Source organism: Psammomys obesus, unplaced genomic scaffold (assembly GCF_907164565.1).
Source record: "Psammomys obesus unplaced genomic scaffold, mPsaObe1.curated_primary_1811, whole genome shotgun sequence".
NCBI classification, from domain to species: Eukaryota; Metazoa; Chordata; class Mammalia; order Rodentia; family Muridae; genus Psammomys; species Psammomys obesus.
The window spans coordinates 2,227-19,542 of record NW_026592575.1 but is presented as its reverse complement, the minus strand read 5'-3'; the positions used below and the strand labels follow the sequence as shown (position 1 = coordinate 19,542).

Below are 17,316 nucleotides of genomic sequence, written 5' to 3'. Positions count from 1 at the left end.
ACAAACAAACAAACCAAAAGTCAGTAAAGAAACTAAAAAAAAAAAAAGCCGTTTTTGATGTAGATAATAATGTTATTTTGTTACAAACTATAATGAATGTGTATGGTCAAACAAAACTGAGTCTCAGTTGAGAACTAGAACTTATCAGGAGAAAGAAAAGGAAATGATGGAGATAAAAATATAACTAAAGCCTATTGTCAATTTGTAATAATATAACAAAGTAAGCAGAGATCAATAGTAAATTGAGAAATAACTACCGATAGGATTAGTATACTGGAAGAGAAGTACAGAGGAATATAGTACCTTAAATCAAGAGAAAAAAATAATTAAAATATATACAAAAGTATAAGAAACACTTGGCCACTAGTTTAGGAGTCATGAAAAGCCTAATATACTCATAAACTAGATTTCAGAAGTGGAATAGAGAGTGGCTACAGATAATGTCTCAAATAAGTGTTCCAAAACAAACAAACAAACAAACACCCCCAAAATGACAGTCTCAGGTACAAAAAGCACTACTTATCAAGCAACACATAAAAATCAATTGACTACTTAAAATGAAAGACAACCAGGTAATGTAAGAATCCTGTCAATAAAATGAAAGAATTAAAAGTCAAGAAGAGAAACAGGGAAGAGATGAAAGACTACAAATAGCCACTTAGGTTTATTTATCCTAAAGTCAATAATCACGGTAAATGTGGGTACCCAAAGATGTTCCACCACACAAGGAGCATGCCCAACTATGTTCTTAGTAGCTTTATTAGTAAGAGCCAGAAACAAGAAACAACCTAGATGTCCCTCAACTGAAAAGTGGATATAGAAATTGTGGCAAATTTGCACAATGGAATACTGCTCAGCTATTAAAAACAAGGAAATCATGGAATTTTCAGGCAAATGGATGGAACTAGAAAAGATTATCCTAAGTGAGATGATCAGACCCAGAAAGACACATATGGTATGTACTCACTTATAAGGAGATATTAAACGTATAGTATAGGATAACCATAGTACAATCCATAGACCCAAAGAAGCTAAGTAATAAGGACAGCCCAAGGGAGAGTGCCGAATGTCACTCAGAAAGGGAAATAGACTAGACAGCAGGAGTGGATGAAGTGAGGGAACTGGGCATGAGATGGAATGGGGAAAGAAACAAGGATGGAGATCAGATGTGGGGAGAAAGGGGGTGGGAGGTGATAGGGATGGGTACAAGAAGGGAAACTGTGGGGGGACATCTCTTTGTCAAGCTGGAGGCCTAAAACAGAGTAGGCTCCTGGGAGGATATGGGTGTGACTCTATCCTGAGACCCTGAGTCTCCTAACAGGGGGGACACGAAGACTGAAGTGACCACCTCCTAGCCAGGCAGGACTAGTGGAAGGAGGGGAACAACAACACATTGACAAAACTTTTGATCTAAAAATTACCCTGCCTATAAGAAATAGAGGGATAAAGAAGGAACAAAGATTGAGGGAATGTCCAACCAATAATTGGTCCAACCTGAGACCTACCCAACAGTTGAGAGCCAGCCCTTGACATTAATGATGCTCTGCTATGCTTGCAGACAGTAGCCTAACTTGACTGTCATCTGGGAAGCTCCATCGAGCAGCAGATAGAGACAAATGATGGGACTTGCAGCCAAGCATGGAGTGGAGCCCAGGGAGAGAAGTATTGGAGGAAAGATGGAAGGACCTGGAGTAGACAGGACCTCACAAGAAGACCAACAGAGACTACTAACTTTGTCCACGGAGGCTTACAGAGAATGGTCTAAGGAGCATGCATGGTCTGGACCTATCCCCTTGTACATATGTGGCCAATGGGTGGCTTAGTCTTCATATGGGGCACTTGACGAGTAGATGGGAGACAGGGGTTGCTTTTAACATGGACTCTATTGGCTGCTTTTGGATCACTTCCTCCTGGCACAGCTGCCTTGCCTGACATCAGGGGCTTAGTCCTGATGTGACTTGATGTGATGGGGAGGGTTGATATGTGGGGGGGAAAGGGAGAAGGAAAGGGAAACGTGGGGAAGGGGGAGGGGACTGGGAGGAGAGAAGGGAGGGGGGACCCTGGGGATGTAAAGTAAATAAACTGAAAGAAAACATAAAAACAGAGATGATTACTGGGATGAAAGAAAAAAGGCTGCGGGTGGGAAGGAAGAGATCTGAAAGAAGATAAGGGGGGAAAGTGAATGATATAAATAGTTTGAAACTGTCAAAGAACAAGTCTTTAAAAATGAAAAAGAGTGGAATAGGGAAAAAAAACCCACTGTAAATGATTGTTCATGACAAATCTAAAAATAAGATTATTGCCCATACAGAGAATACACACAACCACACACACAGCAACACTAAATAGACTCAGCAAATCATATTTACATATGTATGTGTTCATATATATGTATATGACAATTACAATAAAAGAACAAGATGCCATAAAATTTAAAAGGTGTTGAAGGGAAGAAAAGGAGAGGAAAATAATGCAACATTTCAATTAAAAAAAAAAAAGATGTAGTGACACAGCCTTTAAATCTTAGCACTTGGGAAGCAAAAGCAGAGACAGGCTCTGTAAACTCTGTGAGTTTAGGCTAGCCTGATCTACATAGTTCTACATAGTTCTAGGTCAGGTAGGGCAACATAATGAAGAGTCTATCTCAAAGAGTTAAAAAAAACATATAGATTTTAAAAAAATTTTGCTGCTTACAAGTCTGACAAAAAGTACTGAAAAGTATCAGGATAATCCATATCAAGGTGAGATATTTTTGCACTGTAAGTAGCCAGAAGCACAACCAGACCAAAAAGAACCTTTGAGAATATAAACAATCAAAACAACACTGCCAATAAGTTTTGCCTGACTGATACTTAAGACTGTTTTGAGCAAATCATAAGAGAGTATACATATTGATTATACCTAAGAGAATATATACATGATTCAAATACCCATAAGCATTGAACAAAAAACAATCATGTGCAGGACAATAAAGCAGGTCCTAATACATTAAAGACAAAAATACACTCCGGACATTCTGACAATTTGCGATTAAGCCAGTGTCTACTAGGAAAAGCCCAGTGTACTTTCTACATGGTTGTAATCAGACCATATGCCTTAAATCTAGAGAACAAAGAAAAAACATGAATTGACTAATAAAATATGTTCATGGAATGCAGCTAACAGTAAATTTATAGCTCATGTACAAATACTATATCAAAATAAAACTTCAAAACAGATGGTCTAAGTTTAGATCAACATGATCTAAAGTGAATGAAGGTAGAAGGATGGAAACAGAATACAAGAGTGGGAGAAATAAAAGACAAATGTATGTAGACAGGGCCACATGAAAAACTGTTGGTTCCAGAAAAAATTAATATGTCAAAACTCCTTTCAAGCTCAGGAAATAAGCAAACATAGGTAAGAAAAGTTACCGATGAAAAATCATAAAGAGCATTACACATCTCACAGAAAATAAAAAGATAACTCATGATTATCATTGACAACTATATACCCTCAATTTGAAATATTAAATACCGAATATGCATTACCTAGTAAACATAAAAGACACGTAAGTTCTAAATTATACATTAAATAAATTGATCACATAATTAAAATATTACTAAATATTTTTAGATTACATGTGTAGTTTCCTAAACAATAAAACTTCATAATAAAAAAAATCAAAAAATAATAATGCTAGTTTTCTAAAACATATTCCAGAAAGCACTGACTCATGAATATAGCACAGGTGAAAATAAAGACCCCACGCTATGTTCTTGGCAATGAAAACTACAATTATCCACTCTAAATACAGCTAAAATCCCAACAATCTAAATAGGATAAAATTCTCAAAATTTCTAAAAGAAATGAACATGTTATTTACTCAGATTACATATATTTACAAATTTTAAGGATTACTTACTTTTACTTTATGTGTGTTCTGGTATGTGTGTTGCCTCATGCATGTCTGTGTACCATATTGTGTGCGTGGTCTTGGTGCTCACAGAGGCCAGAAGAGGCCTGGAAATGGAGTTAGACTCCTGTGAGCCATGTGTGTGTTGGGAACTGACCCTGCATTCTAGTCAGTGCTCTTGACTGCTGAAACACCTCTCAGCCTCTCGGATTATATTTTTAAAAGCTGAAGCCTTTTTCCCCAGTAGTTGCTATGAAAATGTTTTATAGAGTAATGGAAAATCTTGCAGAAACATCATGAAAACCTGGAGCTGTTGTAGTTATGCACTGAACGCCCCATTTTTATTACCTCCCTGGAAGCTGGCCTATACCCATAGCCAGATGGCAAATTCTTATCTTCTTCACAGCCTTTGGCTCCAGGACTAAAGTGTAATTCCACATGAAAGCGTTCCTCTGAGGAGAGATCCTGAAACAAATGAAGGACATTTCTCCAGTGAAGAGTTTCAAGTATTTGCTTAGCTGTGGTCATACATACAAACCAAGAGCTCTCTTACCTTGTTAGGATCCTCATAGAGCATGATTACAATCTGAGTCATGTAGTTAAGTTCGTTGACAACGTTTAAATAATCCATAGCTCTTTTCCACTGCTCATCCTTTGATTCCTGAACAAAGGATTGATGGTAAGTGTTTTTCATACCTTTTCACATGAAAGTCATTTTATTACTGTTATGATAGCTTATTTAATATTGAATAATATCATACATACCAGATGAATAGAAAAACTATGACATGTTTACCATATAATGCATGATATTTTAAACTCTAAGAGTAAAGTTTTTCAAGACAATTTACAAAAGGTAGAAAAAAAACCCTCTTGAAATAAAACTTGCTACTGAATTATAAAAGAATAGCTTTTTAATATTCTAAGTCTGAAAGTACCTAGCAGAGTGTTATGCCTCATAATACAGAACATTATCTTCAAAGACTACTACTTCTTTCCCCAAAATACTATAGTCCAAGCCTGCAGCATATGTCTTTGAAAAAATATCCCCTTTACACTGCAGTGATTCTACAATAATCAGCATGAGAAGACATATATAAATTCAATTGATCTTATCACCTCCTTCATTATCTATGCATCTTACTTTAGAAAATCAATGATATTCACACATGTAATCAGGGCACCAGAGTTGAAAGGAACCATTCATAACAGAAAGAGAACACCTTAGGCAGAAAGCACTACCTGAAAGACAACTCAAAGCACAGAGCCTGTGTGAAGACAGCGAGGTCTAATATAAACCTTCCAAACATCACAGGAAAGCTTTCCTCATTGTCCATATATACCAAATATTACAAATACAGAGGCAGTCATCAGTTTTCTAGTACATAAAGAGGGTGTACACTAGTGTTCTAGTACATAATAGCATGGACTTTAGCATAGGAATGTCTTCTATTCTAAAAGAACAGAATTATGAAACTACACTCTGACTGGTCACTTCTGCATAGAGTATACTTCGTTTTTATTTCAGAAAAGATAGATCTCAAAATTAAGGCAATGCCTAGAATGAAAAACCACACCTGAATGTGTACACAGGTTGTGGAGGTAAGATTTGCAAAGGTCTGTTCTTTTCAAAACTGATAAAGGAAAACAAAAACTAGCATTGCTTTTTAAGTGATTAGGTGTCAGTCTATAGAAATGATGAGTTTAAATTAAAGATTTTTAATTTCTTTGGGGAAAAGATAAATTAGGGCTTTGTGGTACTGTATTAAGAATAGCACATAATTTCAGGGTTGCAATTAGAGACATCTGCAGCAATGAACACATAAAATTAAGTAATTTTTAGTAATATTTTCTTAAATGCAATTATGGAAGAAGCCATAATAGTCTATTGTTATTAAAGCTACCAGATCATTTTAGTAATTTTATTTCCATTAAAAAACCTTTAAAAATGTTCATTTTCATGTGGTTCATTCTGAGTAATCCAAAATTTCAACTGAGAAGAGACTGGTGAAGGTCTCAGTATATTACTTATAAATCCTTCCAGTCACAGGTTTTGAATATTGAACTAGAGCAGTGCAAGCTCTAGTTGCACTGCTGGTGTCTTATTCAAACTGCATCACGTGTAATAGTGCTCTCACCATTTTCCTATTATTTACTTGCCTACCTCCTGTCTGCAAAGCAACAAAACATTGCAAGTCCTTTTAGAACACAAACCGCCATTTTCAAACCTGACATGGTTCATGCTGTATTTATGTTGCAGCACAAGCTTCCTATTGTTCCTGCTTTTCCTCATTCATGTGCTCTTTTCTAAACATGCACACGAAGGTATAAAAGACCATGCCAGACATGTAGCTGTTACTCCCAAAGCAGTAGCATAACTACCACTGGATATACAATTTCTTCTGTTGCTTAATTAGGGTCTTGTTCATTCAGTGTCTTTTACTAAAGCTCTACTAATCCACATAGATATGTAAGGAGGCCACTTTTTACTATTTCTTGTTTTCTTTCTGGAAGTAGTGGTTGAACCTAAGTGCTAGACAAGCACTACACAGCCCTAGCCCTCTGAGTGTAAGAGGCTAGAAGTTTCTAGCCAGGCCATGTGAGGCCAATGCCTCTGCTTCTTCATGGTAGTACAAATGTGAACAGAACACTGAACTGTAAACCAACAGCTTCATACTGCCTGTATCACAGCCATAAGCCTCTTGAACCAGGTCAGTCTTCCTTACCATGGAGGGCTGTACCCTCTCAAGACCTAAGACAAAATAAACCTGTTAGTTGGTCAGAGGCTCTGTTGAAACAACTGCATAGCACAGGATGGCTGGGATCACAGGTGTCAGCGATCATGTCCAGCTCATCATATGGTTCTTCTCTGAAGGAAAGTAAACTTGTCTCTCTTCTCCAAACCTACCAAAATGCTTATACTCTCAAAAAATGATAAATAATGAAAATAGAGCAGATCACCACAATTGACAGTAAAAAAGAAAACAACAAAAGCAAACCAAAAGAAAGAAAATCAGTTAGTGATCTGAGTACAGACTCTCAAAAAAAGCATTTGTCAGTTAGGCTGGAATGACCTGTACACTCACATCGCATAAGGCACCATAGCGAAGAATGGATAGTAAGGAATGCACATGACTTTCACTGGTAAAATATAACCTGGTACGAACATGCCGCTCAGGAGACAGAACACCTCTAGAATACCTAGAATTAGAAGCAGATAGTGTGAAAATGTAAACATGTAGTCAAAAGCATATGAAAAACCAGGAAAACAATTTTATAAAATGGAAGCAAAGCCCCATCATAAATAAATTTATCATTCTTCATACTACAACTGGGAGTCATTGATAGATATTCTTTTAATTAGAATAAAGTAGCCCTCTGAGAATAGTAAAAACAAAACAAAAAACCAAAACCAAATAACACCCCCCCCCAAAAAAAAAAACAACAAAAACAAAAAGCACAGAACAGCATTACTTTACTGGAAAAGATCAAGTTAACTCCTCTAATAGCAATAACAGAGGTATCCAGAGACAGTAATGCCTCCCAATGCGGTTCACACTGATCAGAACAGATAATTAATGAAAAATATCATCCTATCCCATTTCCCTTGGCTTTCCCCATCTGGCAACCCAACAAAATCTTGGCTGAGCCTGGGGTATGTGACTCTAAAGCCAGAACATGGGTAAAAGCAAGATTGTAATACTGATGTTAGCTGTCATAACAAGAGATATCCACTATCTTAGGGATGCAGGCCAGTGACAGAGCACATGCCTATGGCACGTTTAAGGCCTCAATCTTTCCCCTGTCACAGCCCGAAAAGAGTTCTAGTTAAAAGGTAATGAATAGGAATACCTAAGTAGTCCTATTCCTGTCATGTGTCAAGTGACACACTCTTGATTTCTGCATGAACCAACAAATATTTTAGATTTGAAATACACAAAACTAGATGCCTAGGAATGCGAACAGCTGCTATGCTCTCTTACAAAGGATGGAGTTTATTGACAGTGTCATCATCTTGTGTCCTCTGAAGATCGGATCGAATTTTTCTAACTAGAGGAGTGCAGTAGCCTTTGGCGATCTCCAGTTTTTCAGCTTTAGTTATACCATATTCCTGAGAAAAATTAAAACAAAACAAAACTTAAATTAGAAGAAAAGCTCTAATACACAGTTGTAGCACATGCACTCCTGAAGTAAAGAATTATCATGTGGCTCAAACATTACAATAAAGCTTTTAAAAATAGACAACTCTTAGTTTGCATTTCTTTGCAACTACAAATATATTCTTTTCAAGCAAGTAAGTGTAATTAGAAGAATTGTATGGAGGAATTGAAAAAAGTTAACTATAAAAAGGGAAGGGTGAATGAATGCAAACTTTATGACTAGTCTTCCTTTCATCAGAAGGCTTAAAATATGAAAACAATTTTAAGACAAAAACTTGAGGTCAGAGATTTTAAAACCAGACACATAGATAATTACCATTAAAAGAAGTAAAACTAAGAGCATCCTAACATCAAAGTTCAAAATGCCTGACAGATTTTTTAAAGCTTCCTTTGGCAAGCTAGTAGTGATGGAGTATGCCTATAATCCCAGCAGTTGGGAGGCAGAGGCAGGTGATAGATGTTTGTGAGTTTTAGGCCAGACTGGTCTACATGAGTTCCAGAACAGCTAGGACCACAACACAATAGGTCCAGTCTCAAAACAAAACAAAAACAAAAGAAAACAAAACAAAAACCCAAAACCTTTGACTAATTTTAAGTTGTTTTTTTGTTGTTGTTGTTTTAACAAGTTGTAATCAAAGATGTGAGTAAAAAAAAAAAAAAATCAGGGAAAATTGTTTGGAAATTTGATTTAGGAAGTTACACATAAATGTAAACTATCATGCACTGTGGAAATCCTAAAAATGGTTAGAATCCTAGAGTTATAAGTATGTTAAATGTGTAAAAAAGTGAAAGAAATAAAACAAATCTACTTTTCCAAATAAGAAGTTTGTTAAGTTAGGTTATGTTCATTCTAATCAGCAAATTGGAATAACACTAATAATGGCTACCTTTATCCAGCAATGAGCACTCTGAAAATACTTGCTACATAATTAGGAAAGTACCCCAAGGGTAACTTACCTGAGGGATAACAATGTCTGCTAATGCCTTTGAAAGCCTATAGAGTTCCATTGTATTTTCTAGCTTCAAGGAACCATTATGCTGAACGTCATACTTGATGCAATCATATATGTCGGGAATCTTACTAATATCATATCTCCCATTTTTTGTTTTAAAGTCTTTCTCCAACTTGGACCATCTACGTAGCATAAGTTCCAGTGTCTCACTATGGTACAGCTGAATATCTAAGAAAACATACAATTTTTAGTATATCCATGTTAACAATCTGATTGGGAATATATATTAACATTTATTTGTATTCTGTTTAGCTCTCGCTGGCCTGGAACTTCTTGTTCTTCTGGTTCAGCTTCTCTGAGGCTGTGATTATAGCATGTGCCTCCATGACTGGCTCTCTATAAACAGAAAAACTTTACAGAGAAGAAGGTAAAGCTCTAAGAAGCTAGAAAGTACTACTATCCGCATAGACCATTAACAACTACATGGTTTTAGGCTTGGATAAGTACTTAGCACAAGTACTTGGATTAGGAGCCTGATTTATTTATGAGACCCATTCCATATATTACAGATTTTGATAACAATGAAAAGAAAAACACCAAGAATATAGCAAAACTCTCTGAATATGCTTTCTATTCTAAAATTTAAATACCTTATTCCTTAAATTGCTATGACTAAACAGAATAAGCACACTATCTTTTGCAGAAAATACCTCGTAGATATTAAAAAGTTTAAAATACCCATTTTCATCACCAAGAAATTTAAGCTGTCAATGATATCAAGCTAGCTTGGAAGCAGACTTCTCAGTGTCTATCTTTGCTGCCTGTTCTCTGCTCACTATCTGGGGATGCTAAACAACTAGACTATTTCACTGTCTTGTTCTTACTATCATGGATAAAATGACTGTAACCTAGCTATTATTCCTTGTTGGATAAATCCATACCATCTATACCCATATGCCAAGAGAAAAGCTTGAGATTGTTAAGAGTTACACATCTTATTTCAAATGCTTAGCAAAAAATGACAGTACCTTCTGTTCAACATTCTAAGAAAAAAATACTTGCCAGATGATTTGGGATCTTCCATCCGATGTCTGATTTGGGAAGTCAAACTTTGAATCAAGGAATAAACTTTGTCACAGGTTTTCACTGGATTTTTAATTAAATGCATTGATTTGATAACAGAAATGCTTCCAGATGGAGTAAGCTACAAATGAATAAGTGCTTTATTTCAGGTTATGTCCCATTATCCAAGAGAACAAACACAAAATTTTCCACAGCTGGGAAAATAATTACATTCTATACATTAAGATATTTAACACAGAGTAATACTATCAACAGGGATGTGAAAGTCTCAGAAACTCAAGTTAAAACAAATTTAAGCTTTAACTATAATTAGATTACCTACAGAAAAAATCAGAAGTACTCTAAACTAAAGGATGAGATGTGATGAGAATTTGGTGATTTGTATATTATGTGCAAATGTGGTTCTAACCACTTGACATGTTTCTACTTGTAATTTTACTACACATTTATGATCATCATGATCACCTTCTCCCTGATGAGTTACTTAACTGAGGTTAAGTAGTTTGCATAGACTAAGTACCAAGCATATGAAGGAACAGGATTCAATCACAGGAAGGCTGGTTGCAGAACTCATAGTGTTAACCACTATGCTATTATACTTTGTTAATGAGGCTTTTTCAATTCAGCAAAAGCTGAATGGTACCAATTATAAATTCAACTTTTAACATTCATCTCCAATTATCCCACAAAAAATTGAAAAGAGAGGAAACATTCCAAATTCATCCACAAGACCAGCATTTCCTTAATATCAAGACCAGACAAGTAAGAAGGAAGTAGTGAAAAGGAGGCAGAGCAAGGCAGGGAAAAAAGAAGGAACATTACAGGTTTATATTGTGATAAATAAATGTAAACTCTTCAATAAAATGCTGGCAAATCAAGCACAACAGAACATCAAAAAACTATACGCCATCATTACATTAGGGGAGATTTATTCTACGAATATGAGGATGGGTCAATATATGTAAACAATAAACAACATAGTACATCGACCTCAATATCACTGCCTACCTGAGTAGGGGGAGAGAAAACATCCAAACAAGGAGGGGTATGTGGGAAAGTATGGGGAGAGGAAAAAGAAGGGGGAAATGATGTAATTATAAAATAATCTCAAAATTAAAATAAGTAATAGAAACTATACAGCCATTAACAGTAAAATCTTTATAATTTCAGTACTGGAGGAACTAATTTTAACATACTAAATGCTGTGTATATTTAACTTAGCCAACATCATACCAATCAGGGAAAAGCTCAGAGTTTCCTCTAAGAACTGGAGGAGGGAAAAAAAAAAACCACCACTTCACTATTGTCAGCATAGTTCTAGAGTCTTACTTAGCCAGTGCAATTAGGGAAGAGAAAAAAAGTAAAAGGTGAGCTACAAATAGAAAGGAAGAAGAAAAATTATCCTTCTTGTAGATTACATTATTCTATACACAGAAAATCCCATGACATCATCCAGTAAGCCAGGTATGACAATGACTTATGTCAGCAAGCGCAGCTACTCTGAAAGCTAAATTAGGAGATTCCCAAGGAAAAGAAAAGCCTGAGGAATAAAGTAAATTCTCATCTGAAGAAAAAGAAAAAGACAAAAACACTGCACAGAAACTTAAAAGAATGTTAGGCCTGATCAGTTTGGTTAAGCTGCAGGAGGGTCAAGATGCAATAATCAGTAGCATTTCTGTGTTATAAATAGTGAGGTGGTTAAGAGTCTAAGAGGGCAACCAAATTCAGAGAGAGACAATATCTAAATAATGACTCAGAGGACCAATGAAATAGATCTGCGACAGAAAAGCTGATCATGAAAGAAAGAAGGTACAATACTATGAATAAAAATTCCTACAGATTCTACACACACTGCCAAGACCCTAGATGGAGTTAGAATCGATTCTATATGCATATAATAGTAGAAATGCAGACCTAACTGAAACGTGCTAAACTAGTTTTTAGTTCCATTAATTTTACAAAAGAAGTTTTCATAGTATTTAGTAGTAATTGATCATTGAGTACTATTTATTACTTAGTAGTAATTCCACAGTATTTAGAAAAAAAATGAAGTAATTGTTCACAAACTACTTCCCAAATAGGGAAGAATTTTCTCACCAGTTTTTTTTTTTTTTTACATCAGACTAGCATATCACTGACATGGAAATTAAGATTTAACTATAATGAAGAAGTAAAGGCTGATCAGTCCATGACTATAGACCCCAAACTCCAAAGCATAAAATTTGTAAACTCAAATTAATACTATAAAAAGTTAGCATGTTAAAAAAAAGAGGTTTTTTTTTTTTTTTTCTTCCTCAGACTGATATTCCAACCAAGGACTATGCATGGAGATAACCTAAGACCCCTGCACAGATGTAGCCCATGGCAGTTCAGTATCCAAGTGGGTTCCATTGTAATAGGAATAGGGACTGTCTCTGACATGAACTGATTGGCCTGCTCTTTAATTACCTCCCCCTGAGGGGGGAGCAGCATTACCAGACCACAGAAGAAGACAATGCAGCCATTCCTGATGAGACCTAATTGACTAGGATCAGAAGGAAGGAAAAGAAGTCCTCCCCTACCAGTGGACTTGGGGAAGGGCATGCATGCAGAGGGTGGAGGAAGGGAGGGATTGGGACAGGAAGAGGGAGAGAACCACAGGGGGGATACAAAGTGAATAAAGTGTAATTAATAAAGAAAAAAAAAGGTAAGGATATTCTAGGCCCAAAGTACTTTCATGACAAAAACTTAGAAAAAAAGGACCATGTATAATTCCATTACTTTTTAAAAAGATAATTTCAAAACAAAAACAATGACAAAAAACCAGAGAAAACTTCAAGACTAATAGACAAGTATTAAATCTTCCTCTAGGAGAATGTGAGCAGAAAAGCAACTGCTATGTTTTTTTTTTTTTTTTTAATTTCAAATTTAGGTTTATTAGGTCTGGTCTGGTTTTTAATTTTTTTTTAAATTTTATTTATCTTTTTATTAATTACACTTTATTTACTTTGTATCCCCCCAGCAGTTCCCTCCCTCCTCCCCTCCCAACCCCTCCCTTCCTCCTCCTTCTCCACACATGCCCCTCCCCAAGTCCACTGGTAGGGGAGGTCTTTTTTCCTTCCTTCTGATCCTAGTCTATCAGGTCTCATCAGGACTGGCTGCATTGTCTTCCTCTGTGGCCTGGTAAGGCTGCTACCCCCTCAGGGGGAGGTGATCAAAGAGCAGGCCAATCAGTTCATGTCAGAGACAGTCCCTCTTCCCATTACTATGGAACCCACTAGGAGACTGAATTGTCATAGGCTACATCTGTGCAGGGATTCTGGGTTATCTCCATGCATGCTACTTGGTTGGACTATCAGTTTCAGGAATGACCCATGTGCTCAGATTTTTTGGATCTGTTGCTCTCCTTGTGGACCTCCTGTCCCTTCCAGGTCTTACTAACTCCCATTTCTGGCGCGTTCTAAGACAACTAGGAATAGCACTTACTCAAGATCCAGCCATACCACTTCTAGGCATATATCCAAAAGAGGCTCAAGTACACAATAAGGACATTTGCTCAACCATGTTTGTAGCAGCTTTATTTGTAACAGCCAGAAGCTGGAAACAACGAAGATGCCCCTCAACTGAGCAATGGATACAGAAAGTATGGTACATCTACACAATGGAATACTACTCAGCAATAAAAAAAACAAGAAAATCATGAAATTTGCAGGTAAATGGTGGGAACTGGAAAAGATCATCCTGAGTGAGCTATCCCAGAAGCAGAAAGACACACACAGTACACACTCACTCATACAGACATATAATATAGGATAAACCTACTAAAATCTGTACTCCTAAAGAAACTAATCAAGAGGGAGAACTCTGGCTAAAATGCTCAATTCCCACTCAGAAAGGCAAAGAGGATGGACATCAGAAGGAGAAAACAGGGAACAAGTTAGGAGCCTGACACAGAGGGCCTCTGAAAGGCTCTGCCCTGCAGAATATCAAAGCAGATGCTGAGACTTATGACCAACCATTGAGGAGATTGCAGGAAATCTTATGAAAGAAGTGGGAGTTAGCAACTGCTATTTTTAAGGCAGATGTGGTAGTATATCCCTTCAATCCCAGCCCTCGGTGGTGGGGGAGCAGTCAGGCAGTAGATTGAATACTCTTCAAGGCCATGAGTAAGAACCCCTTCTGTTCAGTATTGCTTGTAGAATTGTAAGCATTAAAGTAAAGCAAGGAAAAAAAAATCAAAAAATACAAAGACTTGGAAATAGCTTAGATTAATGTTATACTCTTACTAAAACTATACTCTGACATAAAAACAATCAAAGAACAACAAACATTTTCAAATAATATCCAAAACAACTCCATTAAAAAAAAACCATTTACCTCAGCTTAAGTCTAAGAGGAATAAGAAATACTGTGCAGTAAGTTGAATTGGAAAATGTTATTTAAAATCTTAATGGATCTAAATAAATGTGCTATATATTTTTGTATATTGAGAGACTAGATGCAAACTTGTACAAGCCATGAAAATGTAGATTTCATGCAAGCTAAATAAAAATAACAATAATATTTTTAATAAGCTTATTTTAAAGCTTCTGTGGAAATTTGAGAAAAGCCAAAAAACAATCAAAGAGGAGTCTGTGTAGAAGGCACAGGATTTTAAACTGTGATTCAGGAAAGTAGGGAGAGAAGCCTCTTTAGGTAGTGCTAAATATAAATATAATTAAAGGAGAAAAATAGATTTTGACATACAAGATCATAAAATTCAGATCATAAAGTAGAATACAGTATGACTTTAGTTAGAAAAACACTAACTTCAAAGGAAATAAGAGCTTAAAATTAATGGAAAATATGAATATATGCTTATTCAAAAGCATCATTAAGATTGATAGGATTTCATCAGGAACAGGAACATAAACAACCAATGAGAACTCATCATTCAATAAGAAAAACATGGGCATCAGCAGAGAAAAAGAAGAAGATATTTAAGGAGAACTCATGAAAAAAAAACGATATCTAAGCAGTCAGTTTTAAAGAAATGGGAAAGTATAATGTAGACTTACCTACCAGAATGATCAAATAATCATTAATCTAAGAGTTATTAATCAAATAATCTAAGAGTCTTATAAGTGAAGAACACAATTGCAATGGCAGCTTTCACCCTTCATGGGTCTTAAGTGGCTTACACTCTGGAAAACAGTCTGACTTTATCCAGTAATACTAGATGAGTACATCCTGCTTTGCATCTTCACTTTTAAAATACAGAGAAACAGGGTCTCCTCAGAACCATGAGGTGTGCAAAGATGTTCATGCAAGAATTAATCCTAACAGCCCCAAATTGCAACCAGTTGAAAGCATCATAAACTAAAGAATGTTCATAAAATAAATTATGAGACAGGGAAGTAAGTTCTTCAGGTCAAGTAGGGTTAGTGTTGTCAGTGATGTAAGCCATTCACACACACACAAAGAGAGAGAGAGACAGAGACAGACAGACCACAGTTGGCATTATGATATTTAATATTGTCAAGTTGATGAGATCTATAATCAGCTGGGCAGTAGTCTCTGAGCATGTTTGCAGGCTTAGCTAAGTTAACTGAGCTAAGATAGCCACTGCAGAAGTAGATACCACCATTCCCTAGGCTTGGTTTAGTCCTGGGCTATATACAAAAGGGAGAAAGTGCTAAGGATAGACGTTCACTGGTACCTGCTTCTAGACTGTGAATGCAATGTGGTCAGCTGCCTCAAGTGACTGCTGCTGTGACGTCATGGCCACAATGGGCTGGAACTTTGAATTGTGGACCAATTAGACCCTTCTGTCCCTAAGTTACTGCTGTCAGGATAATTTACCACAGCAAAAGGAAAAGTAACCTCAACAGGCTCACAAAACATAAAATAATTATTATTTGATTTTTTTTATATAGAAAATATACCAGTCCCTTAAATACACTACTATATAGAGAAGATTATTAATGGCCTATGTAAACATGAAAATAACAGCAGCACAGATGAAGCTGACAAACACAAACCGAGGAAAGAACTGCCGAGGCCTACCTTTTCATAATCTTCAGCTGTAAAATCTCTGTCTTTTTGAAGAATTTCATGAAGCCTTGCTTTTACACGCTGCTGACAGTTACTCAAAGAGTCACTGTCACTGTCCAAAAGGCCATTCATATTTGCACTTTTCACCATCTGAACAAGAATGGGGGTAAGCTCCCCTTCTAGAGCCAACAGACCCTAAGAATGAAACAGAGTCAATGGTTTACATATATGTACAATCACAGGCCATCACGATACCTTTATGAGATGCATGCATAAGCTACTCATCACAGGTCAACTTTACTAATAATATATTTCATCGTTGTCAGTAATGGCTTTAACTGGAATTTACAGTAATTATAAGGTTGCTTATACCTTTGCAAAAGCAGCTGCAGTCATTTGGACCCGCCCTTCGTCAGAAGCGTATATCTTGAGGTCATGTCGGTAGGTGCTATGCAGTCGGAGTAAACCACAACCAGGAAATCCTGCATAATCTCCTGAAAATAAGTCCTCACATCACTTAAGCTATGTTTCGGTTTTGTGGTACTTTCGCAAATGCTTAATAATATCACAAGGTAAAAGTAAAGTATACAGATTTAATCAAATTATAGCACTTACCTTGACCTCCAGGGTACATACACCTAAAAGCTCTTCCCAGCTCTTCAGCCTGAACCCTGCCCGCAGGAGTTAATTCTCCTCCCCATTTTAGAACCAAAAGTAAGGACGGCTCCTCTCTTCGGTTATCTAAGATAGACATGAGTGATAAAAAAAAAAAAAAAAAAAAAAAATGTTTAAACAGGTCTCTGTACTAGTCTTTACTCAGGGCTCTCTGAATTGTGGAATTTGACCCATTTCTAAATTCTCTAAAGGTGCCTGGTTGTGGCCTGTTGACTCCATCAGGACTGTCCTTTTCTCTACCAGTAAAGATCTGACTTGAATTTTAAAATCACTTTCAGCAAGGAAGCAGGATCTTCATGTTCTGCAAAGAACTATCCTCTCTCTCTTCCTGGCCCTTATAGCAGATTTTATAGCATATTTAATTCCTTTGTGCTACCACTGTTAGGCCGTGAGCTCCCTGGTACCAGGGCTCAGGTCTCATTATATCAAGTGCTTTCTGATGTGTTATCATATCGCATGAATTGCAGAGTACAAGTGCAGAAGATACACAACTTATTCTTATTGGAAATCAGTAACTTGGATAATAATTAAGATGCTA

At 36.4% G+C, this 17,316-nt stretch overlaps 1 protein-coding gene across 1 annotated transcript; it reads right to left on the bottom strand.

Moving 5' to 3' along the window:
- Nucleotides 1–4,243: 4,243 nt before the first annotated feature.
- LOC129682219 (inositol hexakisphosphate and diphosphoinositol-pentakisphosphate kinase 2-like) lies at nt 4,244–16,857 on the bottom strand (the record flags this gene model as incomplete). The annotated part of the gene is given in 9 exon segments (XM_055614465.1): nt 4,244–4,360; nt 4,449–4,556; nt 6,982–7,096; nt 7,879–8,006; nt 9,013–9,236; nt 10,071–10,212; nt 16,116–16,298; nt 16,476–16,597; nt 16,719–16,857. Coding segments are annotated over 9 exon segments (1,278 nt in total), but the record flags the coding sequence as incomplete, so codon positions are not given.
- Between the last annotated feature and the right edge of the window lie 459 nt (nt 16,858–17,316).